The 16,873-nt window shown below is 40.2% G+C and overlaps 2 protein-coding genes across 4 annotated transcripts in view; both read right to left on the reverse strand.

Annotated features, from left to right (window-relative positions):
• Positions 1-11,618, reverse strand: part of LOC134825329 (plexin domain-containing protein 1-like) — a 35,893-nt gene extending 24,275 nt beyond the window's left edge. For 2 of the 3 annotated variants that reach the window (XM_063837500.1, XM_063837499.1), the window contains exons 1-5: positions 11,536-11,598; positions 11,314-11,390; positions 10,987-11,151; positions 10,416-10,485; positions 10,012-10,134 (exon numbers count right to left, since the gene is read on the reverse strand). In XM_063837500.1, coding sequence (XP_063693570.1) covers positions 10,012-10,134; positions 10,416-10,485; positions 10,987-11,151; positions 11,314-11,390; positions 11,536-11,593 — 493 coding nt within the window. In that variant the 5' untranslated portion in view covers positions 11,594-11,598. Of the gene's footprint in view, positions 1-10,011; positions 10,135-10,415; positions 10,486-10,986; positions 11,152-11,313; positions 11,391-11,535 lie in introns of all 3 variants that reach the window. The other variant, XM_063837502.1, reaches the window with a different exon arrangement.
• Positions 11,619-11,932: 314 nt separating this feature from the next.
• On the reverse strand, positions 11,933-13,437 carry LOC134825180 (sulfotransferase 1B1-like). Its single transcript, XM_063837330.1, is given in 1 exon segment — positions 11,933-13,437. A coding segment is annotated over 1 exon segment (882 nt). The 5' UTR covers positions 13,262-13,437; the 3' UTR covers positions 11,933-12,379.
• Positions 13,438-16,873: the final 3,436 nt, after the last annotated feature.

Genomic DNA, 16,873 nt, shown 5'->3' on the forward strand with positions numbered 1-16,873 from the left:
ACAGGCCGCAGAATGAGGTATGCGAGATGACAGTTCTCATATACAGGCCGCAGAATGAGGTGTGCGAGATGACGGTACTCATATACAGGCCGCAGAATGAGGTGTGCGAGATGACAGTTCTCATATACAGGCCGCAGAATGAGGTATGCGAGATGACAGTTCTCATATACAGGCCGCAGAATGAGGTGTGCGAGATGACAGTTCTCATATACAGGCCGCAGAATGAGGTGTGCGAGATGACAGTTCTCATATACAGGCCGCAGAATGAGGTGTGCGAGATGACAGTACTCATATACAGGCCGCAGAATGAGGTGTGCGAGATGACGGTACTCATATACAGGCCGCAGAATGAGGTGTGCGAGATGACAGTTCTCATATACAGGCCGCAGAATGAGGTGTGCGAGATGACAGTTCTCATATACAGGCCGCAGAATGAGGTGTGTGAGATGACGGTACTCATATACAGGCCGCAGAATGAGGTGTGCGAGATGACAGTTCTCATATACAGGCCGCAGAATGAGGTGTGCGAGATGACAGTACTCATATACAGGCCGCAGAATGAGGTGTGCGAGATGACAGTTCTCATATACAGGCCGCAGAATGAGGTGTGCGAGATGACAGTTCTCATATACAGGCCGCAGAATGAGGTGTGCGAGATGACGGTACTCATATACAGGCCGCAGAATGAGGTGTGCGAGATGACAGTTCTCATATACAGGCCGCAGAATGAGGTGTGCGAGATGACAGTTCTCATATACAGGCCGCAGAATGAGGTGTGCGAGATGACAGTACTCATATACAGGCCGCAGAATGAGGTGTGCGAGATGACGGTACTCATATACAGGCCGCAGAATGAGGTGTGCGAGATGACAGTTCTCATATACAGGCCGCAGAATGAGGTGTGCGAGATGACAGTTCTCATATACAGGCCGCAGAATGAGGTGTGCGAGATGACAGTTCTCATATACAGGCCGCAGAATGAGGTGTGCGAGATGACAGTACTCATATACAGGCCGCAGAATGAGGTGTATGAGATGACAGTTCTCATATACAGGCCGCAGAATGAGGTGTGCGAGATGACGGTACTCATATACAGGCCGCAGAATGAGGTGTGCGAGATGACGGTACTCATATACAGGCCGCAGAATGAGGTATGCGAGATGACAGTTCTCATATACAGGCCGCAGAATGAGGTGTGCGAGATGACAGTTCTCATATACAGGCCGCAGAATGAGGTGTGCGAGATGACAGTACTCATATACAGGCCGCAGAATGAGGTGTGCGAGATGACGGTACTCATATACAGGCCGCAGAATGAGGTGTGCGAGATGACAGTTCTCATATACAGGCCGCAGAATGAGGTGTGCGAGATGACAGTTCTCATATACAGGCCGCAGAATGAGGTGTGCGAGATGACGGTACTCATATACAGGCCGCAGAATGAGGTGTGCGAGATGACAGTTCTCATATACAGGCCGCAGAATGAGGTGTGCGAGATGACAGTTCTCATATACAGGCCGCAGAATGAGGTGTGCGAGATGACAGTTCTCATATACAGGCCGCAGAATGAGGTGTGCGAGATGACAGTTCTCATATACAGGCCGCAGAATGAGGTATGCGAGATGACAGTTCTCATATACAGGCCGCAGAATGAGGTATGCGAGATGACGGTACTCATATACAGGCCGCAGAATGAGGTGTGCGAGATGACAGTTCTCATATACAGGCCGCAGAATGAGGTATGCGAGATGACGGTACTCATATACAGGCCGCAGAATGAGGTGTGCGAGATGACAGTTCTCATATACAGGCCGCAGAATGAGGTGTGCGAGATGACAGTTCTCATATACAGGCCGCAGAATGAGGTGTGCGAGATGACAGTTCTCATATACAGGCCGCAGAATGAGGTGTGCGAGATGACAGTACTCATATACAGGCCGCAGAATGAGGTGTGCGAGATGACAGTTCTCATATACAGGCCGCAGAATGAGGTGTGCGAGATGACAGTTCTCATATACAGGCCGCAGAATGAGGTGTGCGAGATGACGGTACTCATATACAGGCCGCAGAATGAGGTGTGCGAGATGACAGTTCTCATATACAGGCCGCAGAATGAGGTGTGCGAGATGACGGTACTCATATACAGGCCGCAGAATGAGGTGTGCGAGATGACAGTTCTCATATACAGGCCGCAGAATGAGGTGTGCGAGATGACAGTTCTCATATACAGGCCGCAGAATGAGGTATGCGAGATGACAGTTCTCATATACAGGCCGCAGAATGAGGTGTGCGAGATGACGGTACTCATATACAGGCCGCAGAATGAGGTGTGCGAGATGACAGTTCTCATATACAGGCCGCAGAATGAGGTGTGCGAGATGACAGTTCTCATATACAGGCCGCAGAATGAGGTATGCGAGATGACAGTTCTCATATACAGGTCGCAGAATGAGGTGTGCGAGATGACAGTACTCATATACAGGCCGCAGAATGAGGTGTGCGAGATGACAGTTCTCATATACAGGCCGCAGAATGATGGGTACTACCCGATCCCAGTGTAACTAATTTGATCGACGATATCACGACAGGCCCTACAATTACAATCAGGATAGATCATTAAGTAACGCAGTTATTGATGATATTATATACTAGTGTAACCCTACGGCTGAGACTTCACTATCGCAGTTGAATTTATGCAAAAGTATAAACCCGCCTATTATATATTGAAAACACGCATAACATTGTCGTAATAAGCTTATAGTATTATCTTGCAGCTAACCTAATTATGATCCATGTACCAACGCTACATAATATGCAGTAATGGAAGAGAGAGCGAGGAGGGAGAAAATGTGAGCCATCTTGTGTCACATTTGTGGTACAAAACCATCAATAAATCTACTTACCACCGGCCGATGTTTTTTTAAAATTTTCTTATTGGCTTCGTCATAGTTTTGTCGAAACTATACCGAAAAAACCAGTCCCTTAACTCTTACCGTTTTCTTGATTAAGCCGCTCAGAAATTTCCCACATAAACACATACACACATACACACATACACACATACACACATACACACATACACACATACACACATACACACATACACACATACACACATACACACATACACACATACACACATACACACACAACGATTTGTTGGGATTATTAGTATAGATACTGTATGTGTGCTGAAAACTACACAAAATTCTCTACTAGATTTAATTGAAATTCTCCATCTCACAAGAAGACGTGTGGCATTAGAGGTTCTTTTTATTAAATTAATTTGGTTTTTACAATGAGTATTATATAATGAAACCTCGTACCTGGATGATATTATATTATATATAATGCACAGGTACTATATTTAAGTGAACTCTATTGTGATAGGAGACTTGTGTGACGTGGGTAGTGCTATTCGTAAAGCAGTATCAGACCTTTCTGAGTGATCAGCTGCATCAGCTGTATCTCATATTATTATACTGTTACATGTGAGCAGAGTATCACGTGACTGTGAGGATCTTATATAGCAGGGCACTGTATTTACATCTACCAATCTCAAGGTATTGTATGTTATATAGCAGGGCACTGTATTTACATCTACCAATCTCAAGGTATTGTATGTTATATAGCAGGGCACTGTATTTACATCTACCAATCTCAAGGTATTGTATGTTATATAGCAGGGCACTGTATTTACATCTACCAATCTCAAGGTATTGTATGTTATATAGCAGGGCACTGTATTTACATCTACCAATCTCAAGGTATTGTATGTTATATAGCAGGGCACTGTATTTACATCTACCAATCTCAAGGTATTGTATGTTATATAGCAGGGCACTGTATTTACATCTACCAATCTGGGGGGGGTGTAACCCAAAAAAACCCAATCCCAGTATGACCTTTTTCAGGGTAGGAGTTGGGTTTTTTTGGGTTTTTTACAAATTTTTCATTTGAAGGAAATAAAATCATGTAGGCACCTAGCAAAACAATTATCAGTACAACATCACTGTTGTGGTTCATCACTACAACATCACAATAGATATAATCGCTTAAATATCACCCAAAAGCAGTATTTTATTCACTGATGTGCTCAGAAGAAGTTGGCCATCCAGATATGATATCAGCCATATGTAATGCTCACTTCGATGGCCATGGCAAATTGAGTTAGTAGGGACGCAACTCACTGATGACCCCAACCCTGACCACAACCGGTACGAGAGGAATAAAGCCTTTCTTCTCACCTTCACGATCTCTGTTTCCGTTTTCCTGATCATCCGCTTAACGAGAAACCATGCTCTATCTCCAACTGAAAGAATCTTGCAGTTACCATGGGCTGCATGATCACATGTGATATTAAGTGATATCTTCGCTTGTTTATGGCCCTGGAGTCGCTAAAATCTTGACTGGGATGGCATTCGATCTCGCCCTCCATTGAGGCAAACCTCAACAGCCGTATCATGATGCAGAGCATCACCATCGCATACACAGTTACTATTTTCGCCCATTCCTCTGATGAGTCAATATCCTCCACTTCCTCTTCGTCATCATCTGTTTCCGCTTCGTCACTCTCTGCTCCGTCAGAAGATGGTTGGAAAGCCTCTCCTTCAAAGTTACAGTGTTCTTGAATGAGTTCTCTACCCCTTGAGACTCCCTTCTTCATAGCTTGGAACAATCTTGGGATTGAAGTATCTACCTCAAAATAGTTTCTCTGCTTTCGGATGCGGTATAACAAGCTTGTTGCGAGAGTGGGCAACTGTTACAGGGATCAAACTTTTGCCGAGTGCATCAAGCTCGAGGGAACGGTTTGATTTGCCCATGCCAACCAACATATCCTTAGAAAGTTAGAACACAGATTAGTTCTAATGCCTGCATGGAGGCCTATGCGCAGGACAGCATAAAGTTTGCTCGCAGGCATCGGATGTAAACAGCCAGGGCATAAAGTGTTGATAACTGTTGTCAGCTGTTACACTGAGAATGTACAGCATCAGACCCTTGACTGTAATAATCGCATCATCAAAATTTTTACAGACGTAGGCAGGTGGTCTTTCAATGGTTGTGTGAAGCTTAGGTGGCCCAAGGCGTCACCGCTGGATAGAAGCTGGGTGGAAGCCCTGGTCTGATGTGAGGCTCCCGAACTTAGAAAAGGGGTATCCTGCTGGTGCCCTCTTCCAGACACTCATCGGACAGCATGATGAAAGCCACTACCTCCGCGTGGTGAAGACTGGATACTGGACAGGGGGTCCAGGCTAAAGGCAGGACGGTCGACGGGAGACATTGAGCCCTGGAAGTTCAATAATTTGATCTATTGACTCCTTAACTCTTGGTCTACAAGAAGCTTTGAGACTCGTAAATCTTTACTGTGGATTGCACAGTAGCTAAAGAGGTGTTGGCTGTTACCCTGTTCAACCTAGTCTACTATGACCCAGCTAGACTGGACTACACTCTGGTAGTCAGGATACGGCTCCCTATGCCCGGGGTACCGGGTAACGAGGTAGTCTAGTCAGGGGAAGGGTTAGTCCCCGCTAAAGTGTAGCTCTGTTCTCACTCTAACCTCTTTATGCTTTGGGATAAAAAGTCCCACACTGGAGCAGGTGACGATTGGGTAAGGATTACAACTGATGCTGTTGGGTAGAAAAAGGAAGTGTCACATTTGTCTTGTATAGAATATGTTCGTGCAATTACATGCTCAAGATACCCAAGATATTATGGTGAGAGTTAAATATGGCTATTGTTCAAGCGGATGCCCTTAACCTTTTAGTGGCGCAAGAGTTAAGAACACAATCCACTGCCAATGTGTGAATGTGCAGGGGACTGCACAGGATTGTGAGCCAACTGAAAAGTCAAGATGAAGTTTATCAACAGCTTAAGGCCAAGGGTTAAAGCCCCTTATTTTTCTAGTGGAAGTGGTTGCCGGGGTAATTACGCTGCTATTACAGAAGCTGATGACTCGGTCTCCACAACACGACAACCTATTTCTACAGAAAGTCAAACAAGAAAACATCAAAAAAATATGAACATCAATTGCATTGTATCATGTAAAAGGGCTGCTCAGGTTGGCACGTTTAACATAAGAACAGCCAAAGAACAGCACAAACGCATCGAACTTGAAGAACTATTTTCTCGAAGCAAGCTGCACATCCTTGCCCTGCAAGAATCGAACATCGGGTAGTGCATGCTGATTGCTGAGAATACCAGAATAGAAAAGATGGACAAAGGGATTCATCCAGTGATCTCATCTGCGTGGAGAAACGCAGCTGGCGCTTCTAATGGGAGAGTAGGAATCATCTTGAAGAGGACAGCATATGAGGCTATAAGTCTTATAAAGTTATAAAATCTTACAGCGCAAGGATCCTCACCATTTCTCTTAATGGAAAGCCCAGGCTCACTGTCATCACATGCTACAGTCCTACAGAAGCCTCATCTGATGAGGAGGCAGGAAATCTCTTTTGTCTAAAACCAAGGATCTTACAGTTAATTTAGTAGGAGAGGAGCCACACACAATAATTTCTAAGGACGGACATGCCTTAGAAGAAGTTGAGGATTTTAGTACAACGGAGCACGACTTTAGGTTACGCAAGGCCAAGGCATGGGCTGCCTACCACAAAATGTAGGCTATATGGTTGTCCAATTTGCGCCGAGATTTAAAGATCCGTCTGTTCAAGCTATGGTTGAATCAATCTTCCTGTATGGAACGAAAACGTGGACAATAACAGAATCTTTGAAGAAAAGAATAGACGGATGTTACAGTAGAATGCTTCAGATGGCCCTAAACGTGGACTGGAGAGGACATCGCACCAATAAGGAGGTCTTTGGATTACTCCCAAGAGTTATTTCGAAGATACAGGCCAGAAGAATGAGGTTGGCTGGGCACATCCAGCGACATGATGACCTGGCAGCACACCAACTTCTCCTTTGGGAACCTAGGGAGGGGTAGACCACCGCTCACCTTCGTCGATAACCTAATAAGTGACACTGGACTCAAGAACACTGGGGAGATTAAGGAGCTTATGGCGGACAGAAAGCTTTGGAGACACATCGCATCATCGAGAGTCGGACTCTGAAGCCGCCTTAAGTCAAGTAATTTAAGTCATGTGCTTTGACTTGCCTTGACCTTCGTCATAGCCTCCTTCCATGACAGGAGAACACATTTGCCACATTTGGCACATTTCCACTTTGTGCATTCATATGGATTATATCTCGATGAACGAGACATCCTGTTTGCTATCGTGATAACATACTATCAATATAAACACACTTATATACTATGTAAACTATCTATTAAGTTAAGACATGAGAACAACACGTAGGTAAGACTCAGTGGGAAATAATTCACATTCAATACAATTAATGAAATGGCTAGAATTTTGTTTAAATTTTGTTTAAAAAACCCAAAAAAACCCAAAAAAACCCAATCCCAGTATTACCTTTTCTTGGGTAGGAGTTGGGTTTTTTTGGGTTACACCCCCCCCCCCAATCTTAAGGTATTGTATGTTATATAGCAGGGCACTGTATTTACATCTACCAATCTCAAGGTATTGTATGTTATATAGCAGGGCACTGTATTTACATCTACCAATCTCAAGGTATTGTATGTTATATAGCAGGGCACTGTATTTACATCTACCAATCTCAAGGTATTGTATGTTATATAGCAGGGCACTGTATTTACATCTACCAATCTCAAGGTATTGTATGTTATATAGCAGGGCACTGTATTTACATCTACCATCTCAAGGTATTGTATGTTATATAGCAGGGCACTGTATTTACATCTACCATCTCAAGGTATTGTATGTTATATAGCAGGGCACTGTATTTACATCTACCAATCTCAAGGTATTGTATGTTATATAGCAGGGCACTGTATTTACATCTACCAATCTCAAGGTATTGTATGTTATATAGCAGGGCACTGTATTTACATCTACCAATCTCAAGGTATTGTATGTTATATAGCAGGGCACTGTATTTACATCTACCATCTCAAGGTATTGTATGTTATATAGCAGGGCACTGTATTTACATCTACCAATCTCAAGGTATTGTATGTTATATAGCAGGGCACTGTATTTACATCTACCAATCTCAAGGTATTGTATGTCTACTCCCGCTAATAGTATTGTCTGTGTGCTATTTACTGCTGAGACTCTTACTTTACTCATCTTTACTGGGAGGGAATCATTCTGTACACAGATTGTGATGTGTTGAAGAATATGGAGTGTTTTAAATATTAAAGCCCACCTAAGCTAGCCTTAACTCAATTAAACTCACTAAACCTCAATTAATCTCACTTAACCTCACCTAAATTTACCTAACCTCAACTTTGTCAGCTCTCAGCTTTCTAAAATAGCATCACTCTAGCAGGTCTAGCTATACTCTATTATAGTACTAGTATATATTAGTGTACTAGTATACTGTATACTGTATAGTGTATAGGTTAACACTGCTCAGCTGCTTCTAACATAATGTTTCCGTGTGCTCCTAGTCAGTGTACCAGTCCCTGATCCAGTGTTGCCCACGTGCTGCCCACGTGTTGTGCACGTGACTGTTAATGAGGTGGTATGTAGAGCTAATGACAGGTAATGGAGTAATAGGGCCATTAGAGGACAACACTGGATAGAGTAGTATATACTATATAATATAGTAGTATAGGTGGTTTCTAGGAGAGTAGGAGAGGGGATACACTGTATAATGGACATTGGACAATGAACTGAAGCTACACTCTTCAAGTGTTGTAGTAGCGCTCTCATTTAGCACTATGGAGCACTGTGTAGTGTGTATTTTAGTGAAGCACACTTCCTTCAAATGCAATCTCTCAATAGCATGGACATAAAGAGAAGAAGAGAACGAGAAGAAGAAGAAGAAGAAGAGGAAAGAGAACGGACAGTGTTTAAAGTGGCAGTTAAATTATATAAGATTTATTATTTTTTTATAGAATTACTTTAGAAAATGAAATATAATAAATACCACTTTGTGATCAGTTGAAGAGCGTGTAACAGAGAATGACATGTTACACGCTGCTTCTATTAAACAATTGTTTTGCTTGAACAAAACACAGCAGCAGCATTATAGGAAGTTGTAGACAACTCTTACGATTGGTTTACACTTTTACACACAGTTTGCTCCTTTATAATATAGAATGTTATAATATCTAGTAGTGTTTACAAGTTGTACACCTGGTGGTAGCTGGAACTTGAAAAATAGAAGTTACGACTAGTTGCTCTTTATTAACCCAGGTCGCTCTCTTTGAACAACTATTAAAGCTCTGTTCGTATCACAGTGCACATATTATCTAGATTCGATCGAGGGTTGAATATATAAACAAGTTACTAATACCACGAATCACCATATTACACGCTACTAGATCTTCTCTGTTTAATATTACGGGCTCTCTGGAGAGCTATTTAACAATGACGAGTTGTAGTAAAGTAAAACTGTAGCTATGGTAACCGCACAGTTACAGAGCACTAATCGTTTAGACTGGACTACACAGTGTATCATTGTCCCTATTCATTGTGAGCACGTCCAGATTCTAGGTGAACTGGTGAAGATAACAGGTAATAAAGTTAACAGGTGTTAAATTACTACATAATGTACTATATAATATATATATTATATATTATATATTTTGATTATAATTCCAAGGCGCAGGTGTCTTCTTATTTTATGACCACCACGTACAAATTGGATGAGAATTAAAGGCTGAATAGTAACGGTGACCAGGGGCTTTCTAGTACTGTATAATATGATTACAGTGCAGCTCTTGTGGCTTATTGTAGCTGACACGTGAGAGAAAAATTAAATACGATCTCAAACTGACTGTTTGGTATGTAAATCAATGTAGTGATAGTTGTTGATGTATATGCAGTGAGAAAACAAAACCACTTCCACATTTTGTACACAAATTTGAAGAGATTTTGACACCCAAACCTCTTCACTCTTCATGAATGTTGTTGTGAACGGTTGTTAACATTTAAACATCTAACTGAAGGCAACTCTTCTCACCTGAGATGTGATAAAACACGTGAGAGTCGTTGCTAAGAGAGGGGTTAAACTCTGCCATGAGCGGGGCGATGTACTGCGTAGCTGTGAGCTGGTTGTGGATCAGCTCGCCCACAAATATGAAACCTGGGAATTGTGGGATGTAAACGTGACATTTTGTGCGATTTTAGGCTTAAAATAGCATACAATAGTTGGAGGTTACGGAAGGTTAACATTTTAAATATGTCTTTAAAAAAATTTGTACTTATGTCTTCGTCCTTTGTCGTACAATTTCAACTGTTCCACAAAGGACAAAGATTTACGTTATAAGTACCGCAAGTATGATCTAGAATACAACCTAAGAGGGTATGGAATAGTATCATATGTTAAGGGTGAATTAATAACGGATTGAATTAATGAATTCTCACCTCCAGTGGTGGGTGTGATGGAAGTTAGGGGAATACCGTAAAATGGAAAAGAAAATGGAAGTCGTATATTCTGAAATATTAATTATTGAAGTTAGGGGGATACCGTAAAATGGAAAAGAAAATGGAAGTCGTATATTCTGAAATATTAATTACTGTTAGTAGTTAGTAAACTTACAAAACGTAGTTTTGTAAAGCTGCTAGATAAAAGTAGAGATTATTGCTTACAAGTTACTAATAATTGATTTTCTGGTACCAAGTGAGGCCGAAACGTCGACAACTGTTTGTTTGAAAAACTGAGCGGAGACTCTCACTTGGTCCCAAAACATATTCAGATCGACCCAGTCAAAAGAGCGAAAACAGATTGTTATTGAGTTACTAATAAACCAGGACCATTTTGGAATAAAATGTTGTAGTAATGTTAAATTGATTAAGCAGCCTATTGCTTATTGCATGAAGTAATATGATACATAATACATAAATCACGTCATCTGTATCACAGATCTGTTTGAGAATCAACTCCAACGTTTATTATATTGATAATAATGAATAAATCACAAAGAAATTAACTTACATAAGCATATCTGAAGGTACTAGAAAGACCATCGTGCAGTGTTTCTTTGTTAAGCTGTGAAATCTCAGGGTCTAATTCAACCCAGGCACTACTATTTGTGAATACTTTAGAGTTGTAATATGTGTGGTTATCTTGAGCAACTATTGTTTTTGTTCCTGGTTTCACCTGTGATGATAGGACTGATTAATTTGAGACCTATTATTATTATACTATTCAAAAATAACATTATTAAAACTTGTCATCATCACTTAAATATACCAATCTCTGAAAAAGCTCACTGTGTCTTTCCATCAAAACCTTATTTTAATATAACCTGACCAAACTTACTATGTCTCTTTTAACAATTTTTGTTTGGTACTGAAATGATCCAATTGCTAATCCTGACTCATCAAAGACTTTGTATTCTGAAATAATGAACATATTATTATTTTGATTATTTTGGGATTTCAAGCAAAATTATCTATAAAACCCAATGTTATAGTTATCAGGTTCCTAATAAACTAATAAACACCTATTTTTTGATTCACAACATCGATAGAAAATAGTTACCTGCAGCATATATTGTGCTATATAATAATGTGTGGAGGATACATAACACATAATACATGATCCTGAAATATTAAGTTTATTATTCAAGTAAATTATGTTACAACAGAAGTGATTGAAGATTCGGTCAAGTCTGAATATTTTCACCTCACTCTTTAGAACCGCTTTATCATGGTTAGTTCCTGGCATACTAGGGAGTTGCTGTCCATATGGGTGGTATATTTTAAGTACATTATTTCATTTGATTTCATGTCATCTATCATGATCTGAACCTATCATATCACAATAAACTATACATATTTTAATATCTAAACAGCACAATATATGTTAAGAAACCTGGATTTTACAATAACTTAGATATTTCATTAGAATGCTTTGGATTAAGCCATAATAAGAAAACATTAATAATAAGGGATAAGAGCAGAAAATAATAGTGAATTAATGCACTTTATATACAGCACAAAGCACAGCGAATAAATAATCTTCATTCTACCCTTATGCTGTATTTAGTCATTATGCTACTAAGACCTTATTAATATTGAAAATTGCTGCACCTTAGTGTCAGCCTGATGTAAGACTTGAAAGTAATTATAAACAATATAAGGCTTGCTATTTCAAATTTCAATAGAATTTAGATGGCAGCTGCTCAACATAACACTTTCACACAGGTACGAAATTATACTGACATTATGAAAAATTTAAAAACATTGACATTAAAGAATATGAATATTGTATTAATGTCCATTGGGTGCGCATAATTCAAATAGTGACAACTATGACTAGAATGTAAATCATTGTTTAGACAAGATATTTTCAATTGTGCCCATTATTTTCGTTATTTGAAGACTTATAAATTACACCTAACATGACCACCAGCTTGAATAACTCGTTCGATGGGATTTTCAAAGTAAGCAGATTGCTCTTCATTCAAGTATTCAACCCATCCACCAACTTCACCCTTACGTAGGAATCCTGATTTTAAGCCAGTAAGCCAAGAGTAGTTCACATTTTCACTATTTTGCATATGCTTGAATCCACTTTTCTTTAGAGTATTAGCAATACATTCTTCAGACACAGAAAGACTAAGAAACTCTGCTATTTTTCTTATCTCCCTCTCAGTATTTTCTTTGAGATCTTCATAGGTCAAATACAAAATGTTCTTTCTCAAAGACTGCTCTAACCATTCAATATTGTGATCTTCCCAAAGTCCGAATTCTGTCACGTCTTTCTAAATATAGATTTGGCTAAAATATTCGTCAAATGTCATGTCAGCACATTTGTCTCCATAGAAGGATTTTAGGGTTTTCATATGATGAAAATAAAAAACGACTTGATCTTTAGGGTTTCTAGAGCAGTAAATAAAGCGAGCAGTCTCCCTTAATTTCTTGGGCATCCAACTCCAATAATCATGAGTCTTGAACACCCTTGGGCTCTTCATCTTCTCAATATGGTCCAACTTCACCGATTCACCCTGTAACCAAGGCACCGTTTCATTTAAACGAACTATTGGTCCATTAGGACAGCCTACTAGATAATACAAAATGTTTTGCAACCAAGTAGTACCACTTTTAGCGAACGTGGACACCACGATGTCATCCATGCGGGGAGTGAAAGCTTTTGTGTGAAGTGCAGCATATCTTTCAGGAGTGCAAAAGGGAGGTACTACAATGTCTTTGTACACATAGTTTGGGAAAAGGTCGTGCCTTTCGAATGGTGGTTGGTCATTCATAGTGTCTCACAACAGCTTCATTTGTCTTTGAGCTTTTAGATGAAAAAATCATCAAACAGAATATGTGAATGTTAAGAGGTTACTTCTATCAAAATGTTTGAGTTGAAATTAAAATAAAGTACGGCTTATTTTGAGGAAAAAGATGGACCCCCATATTTGCAATTAACAAGCTTAAGAATGAAACTTGGAGCAACGCTGTTTCGGTTTTCGAGGCCTTGACACAAAACCAAAACTTTTGAAAGTTAATTTTAGTACATGATCAATATTAAAAGGGGACACTTTTTAAACACTGCCGAGTGCAAATATATTTGAATGTGTACTGTAACTTTATGATTTCGATATGCATCCTTGGGAAATTAGGAACAGGCCCAACAGCAGATGGATATGAACTGAGACATGCAAGAACTGCAGACTATCTGAAATATTTTATTTCTGTAATCTGTTGTACGTGACTTGTCCATTGTTAATGGACTAGCCCAGCCCGCGCTACTTCGAAGCATGCACCTGCCTCGAGAAGAAAGCTGAAATCGGCGCGCGCTACTATGAAGAAATTTAGACGAGTAATACATAATATCCGTCGATAAATGACTCAATATTTACTTATTGAACTTACTTCTTTTCAAAAATATTTGTAAACGTAACGCGACGTACGTTAGCATTTGTAGCGCGATGCACTACTGGGTCGCGCGCGCATCAAATAATGCTTCTCGCAACCTTCGGTAGATCGGCGAGATGCACCACTGTGCCTCACCGAGCTGCGAAGGATTGACATCGTGAATCAAGTTAGCACAAAATTAAAATACTATCTTATTCTAAACAAATATTGTTTACAGTGGATCAGACTCAGCTTGCTCTATCCACAATCCAGAGCCCTTGCGCTTGCTGCCGCTTGCAGTAGCTCGCGCCTGCCGTCCGCAAAAGCACATGGTTAGGTGAATAAGCTCAACAAGCTCATATAAAATATGATATAGGAAAACAAATTCTTTTAGAAAAAAAAGTTTTAAATTTTGGTATTCATTAATAACAATTTTTTTAAAACAAAAACCAAGTCTTTTGGTATTTATTTATAATACATAAACAATAAGAAACACTCTTGGTATGAGCCGCGCCGCGCATTTTCTCGCAACCACAGTAGATCAGCAAAATGCACTATTAGGCCTCAAAGAGCTGCGTTATAGGTTCATAACCTACGTACTAAGACACGCACCGAGTTGGACTCGTTGACAGTCCTAATATTTGAAACAAATATTTTACGAGTATCACCTTCACATAGCCATGTGCCTACGCGTACTGCGTGACGCGCTTGTTTCACAAGTAGGATCTTTTGCCGCCTACGGCGGTCGCGCGCTACTGCAAGCGAGAGGGCTCTGGTTAGAGCAAATACAATTTACCATGGTAAATTTGTACATTTAGAGTTTGATTGACGATGTCAAACCTTCGAGATTGATATAATTATTACCTGAGGACCTCAGACTATTATATTTATGTTCATAATCATATGATAGAGATTCGGAAAAATGACTCGTCATAGTGTTATACGTTGTATGACCCGCCGCGCACGAGTGCTGCTCAGATCACTGCTGCTGTCGCGCGCGCGCCCATAGCAGCAGTGAGCAGCAGTGAGCAGCAGTGATAAGCAGTGATCAGCAGTGAGCAGCAGTGAGCAGCAGTGAGCAGCAGTTAGTAGCAGTGAGAAGCAGTGAGCAGCAGTGAGCAGCAGTGAGCAGCAGTGAGCAGCAGTTTCTTTGCACTTAGCCCCTCCTGTGAACGCGTCATCTAAATTTAAAGTAAATTTAATATAAATTGAAATTCAAAAAACTAAACATCAGGCTTCGAATTGACATAGGCCGCGTGCCAACGAGTCCAACTTGGCGCGCGTTTTGGTAGGTTATAAACCTACAAAATATATATAATAGGGCAAATATTTTTGTAGTTTTATACTGCATTATTATTTGTAGGTTTACAACCTACCAAAATGCGCGCCGAGTTGGACTCGTCGACGGTCCATATATGGAACAGGTATTTTACGAGTATCACCCGTTAACATTATTATATAACCTACCAAAACGTGTGCCAAGAATTGTATTGGACTCGTTTATCGTTGCACACTCTACCCTGTGCAGCGTGTATATATACTGTATCAAATGATGGCATTAATGTATATATATATACACACGTGTATACCTCCTTTCGCGCGCGAACGTGTATCAATGATACATGGCATAGCAGTAGTATAGTGTGATGCTTTGTATTTTCATAAAGCTCATTATTAGTGTAGCTCACTGCAGCAAAGATTTATTTTGTAGCACCTTCCTGAGAGTGAGACTCAAAATATTGACTTCAAAATACTTCTTTGCACGTGCAAATAGCGCATTTGCAATAGCGCATTCGCACGTTTAAATAATAACTTGACACTTGAAAGTCGAAATAATGTATATATTATATATGATCGACATGAAACAATAAGTTCAACACAGAAGAATCACAAATTTTGTGTTTTTAAGTGCGAACAAATCATCGGGAAATTCATCATACAGGTATCATCTGTGAATCAGAATACAGAACCAACATTTATTTGTGTTACATTCTTTATGCAACGACGGTTCCTGGACAGATCCATGGTTCCCGACGAGAATTACCATGGTTATTGATTCCTGAAAAGAACCATGTTTCCCGAAAATAACTACGCTTCCTGAAGAAAACTATGGTTCCCGAAGAGGACCACCGTTTCCGAAGAGGACCACCGTTTCCGAAGAGGATCACCGTTCCCGAAGAAAACCACGGTTCCTGAAGCAAAATACGGTTCCTGAAGAAAATTGCGGTTCCTGGACAGAACCACGGTTCCTGAACAGAACCACTTGAATAAGAGATCGGGTTAGAGAATGGACGATCTTGGAACCATCGTAATTAAGTTCAAAGTTGTAACTCATTGATGTGACCACAGCAATTTGGCAGGAACATATATCCTTTACAGAATTTAAGAATCACAGTTGTTTTATGTGGATCATTTAAAGATTTAAAGGACTAGACTAAATGCTCATCATAATACTAAAATATTCGCCAGTCCCCGCCCTTGTACGACTCAAACTGGGAATAAGTTTTATTTTTTCACATTTCTCGTGACAGGAGCTGAATTAGAGACAATGAAAGACTTTCTCCGGTATGCGATAAACTGACCAGGCAAGCGGAACAGAATAACGTTATGGGTCTGAAAACAAGCGTTCAACCGGATGTGAATGGAATATTTTAGTTTCATTGTAGTTGCATGTCATATGCCCGGGTTAGTTGTTTGATGTTAAGACCGCTTGGGTAACTTTCTGACTCCTTTGTCTCAAACACTTGTACTTATTAAATTTTAATACATTATTTAATAATTTTTCACAAGCATGGAGCTTCAATTCCACAGAAGTAAGTTGCAGAAGGCTACATTTTGGAGATGATGGGTCAGGGTGTAGATGCTGCAGTGGGCGTAGGCTAGACGGTAAATGGTTGTTTGAATGCCACAGTTAACGCTTCTCGTGATTATTTCATGATGTAAGCGAACAGATTTGGGTTTTTTCTGAGATCACACTTATCAATAATTACCAAATATCTATGAATTAAAAAAGGGAA

This window comes from Bolinopsis microptera, chromosome 13 (assembly GCF_026151205.1).
Source record: "Bolinopsis microptera isolate Bmic1 chromosome 13, MBARI_Bmic_1.0, whole genome shotgun sequence".
Lineage (NCBI taxonomy): Eukaryota > Metazoa > Ctenophora > Tentaculata > Lobata > Bolinopsidae > Bolinopsis > Bolinopsis microptera.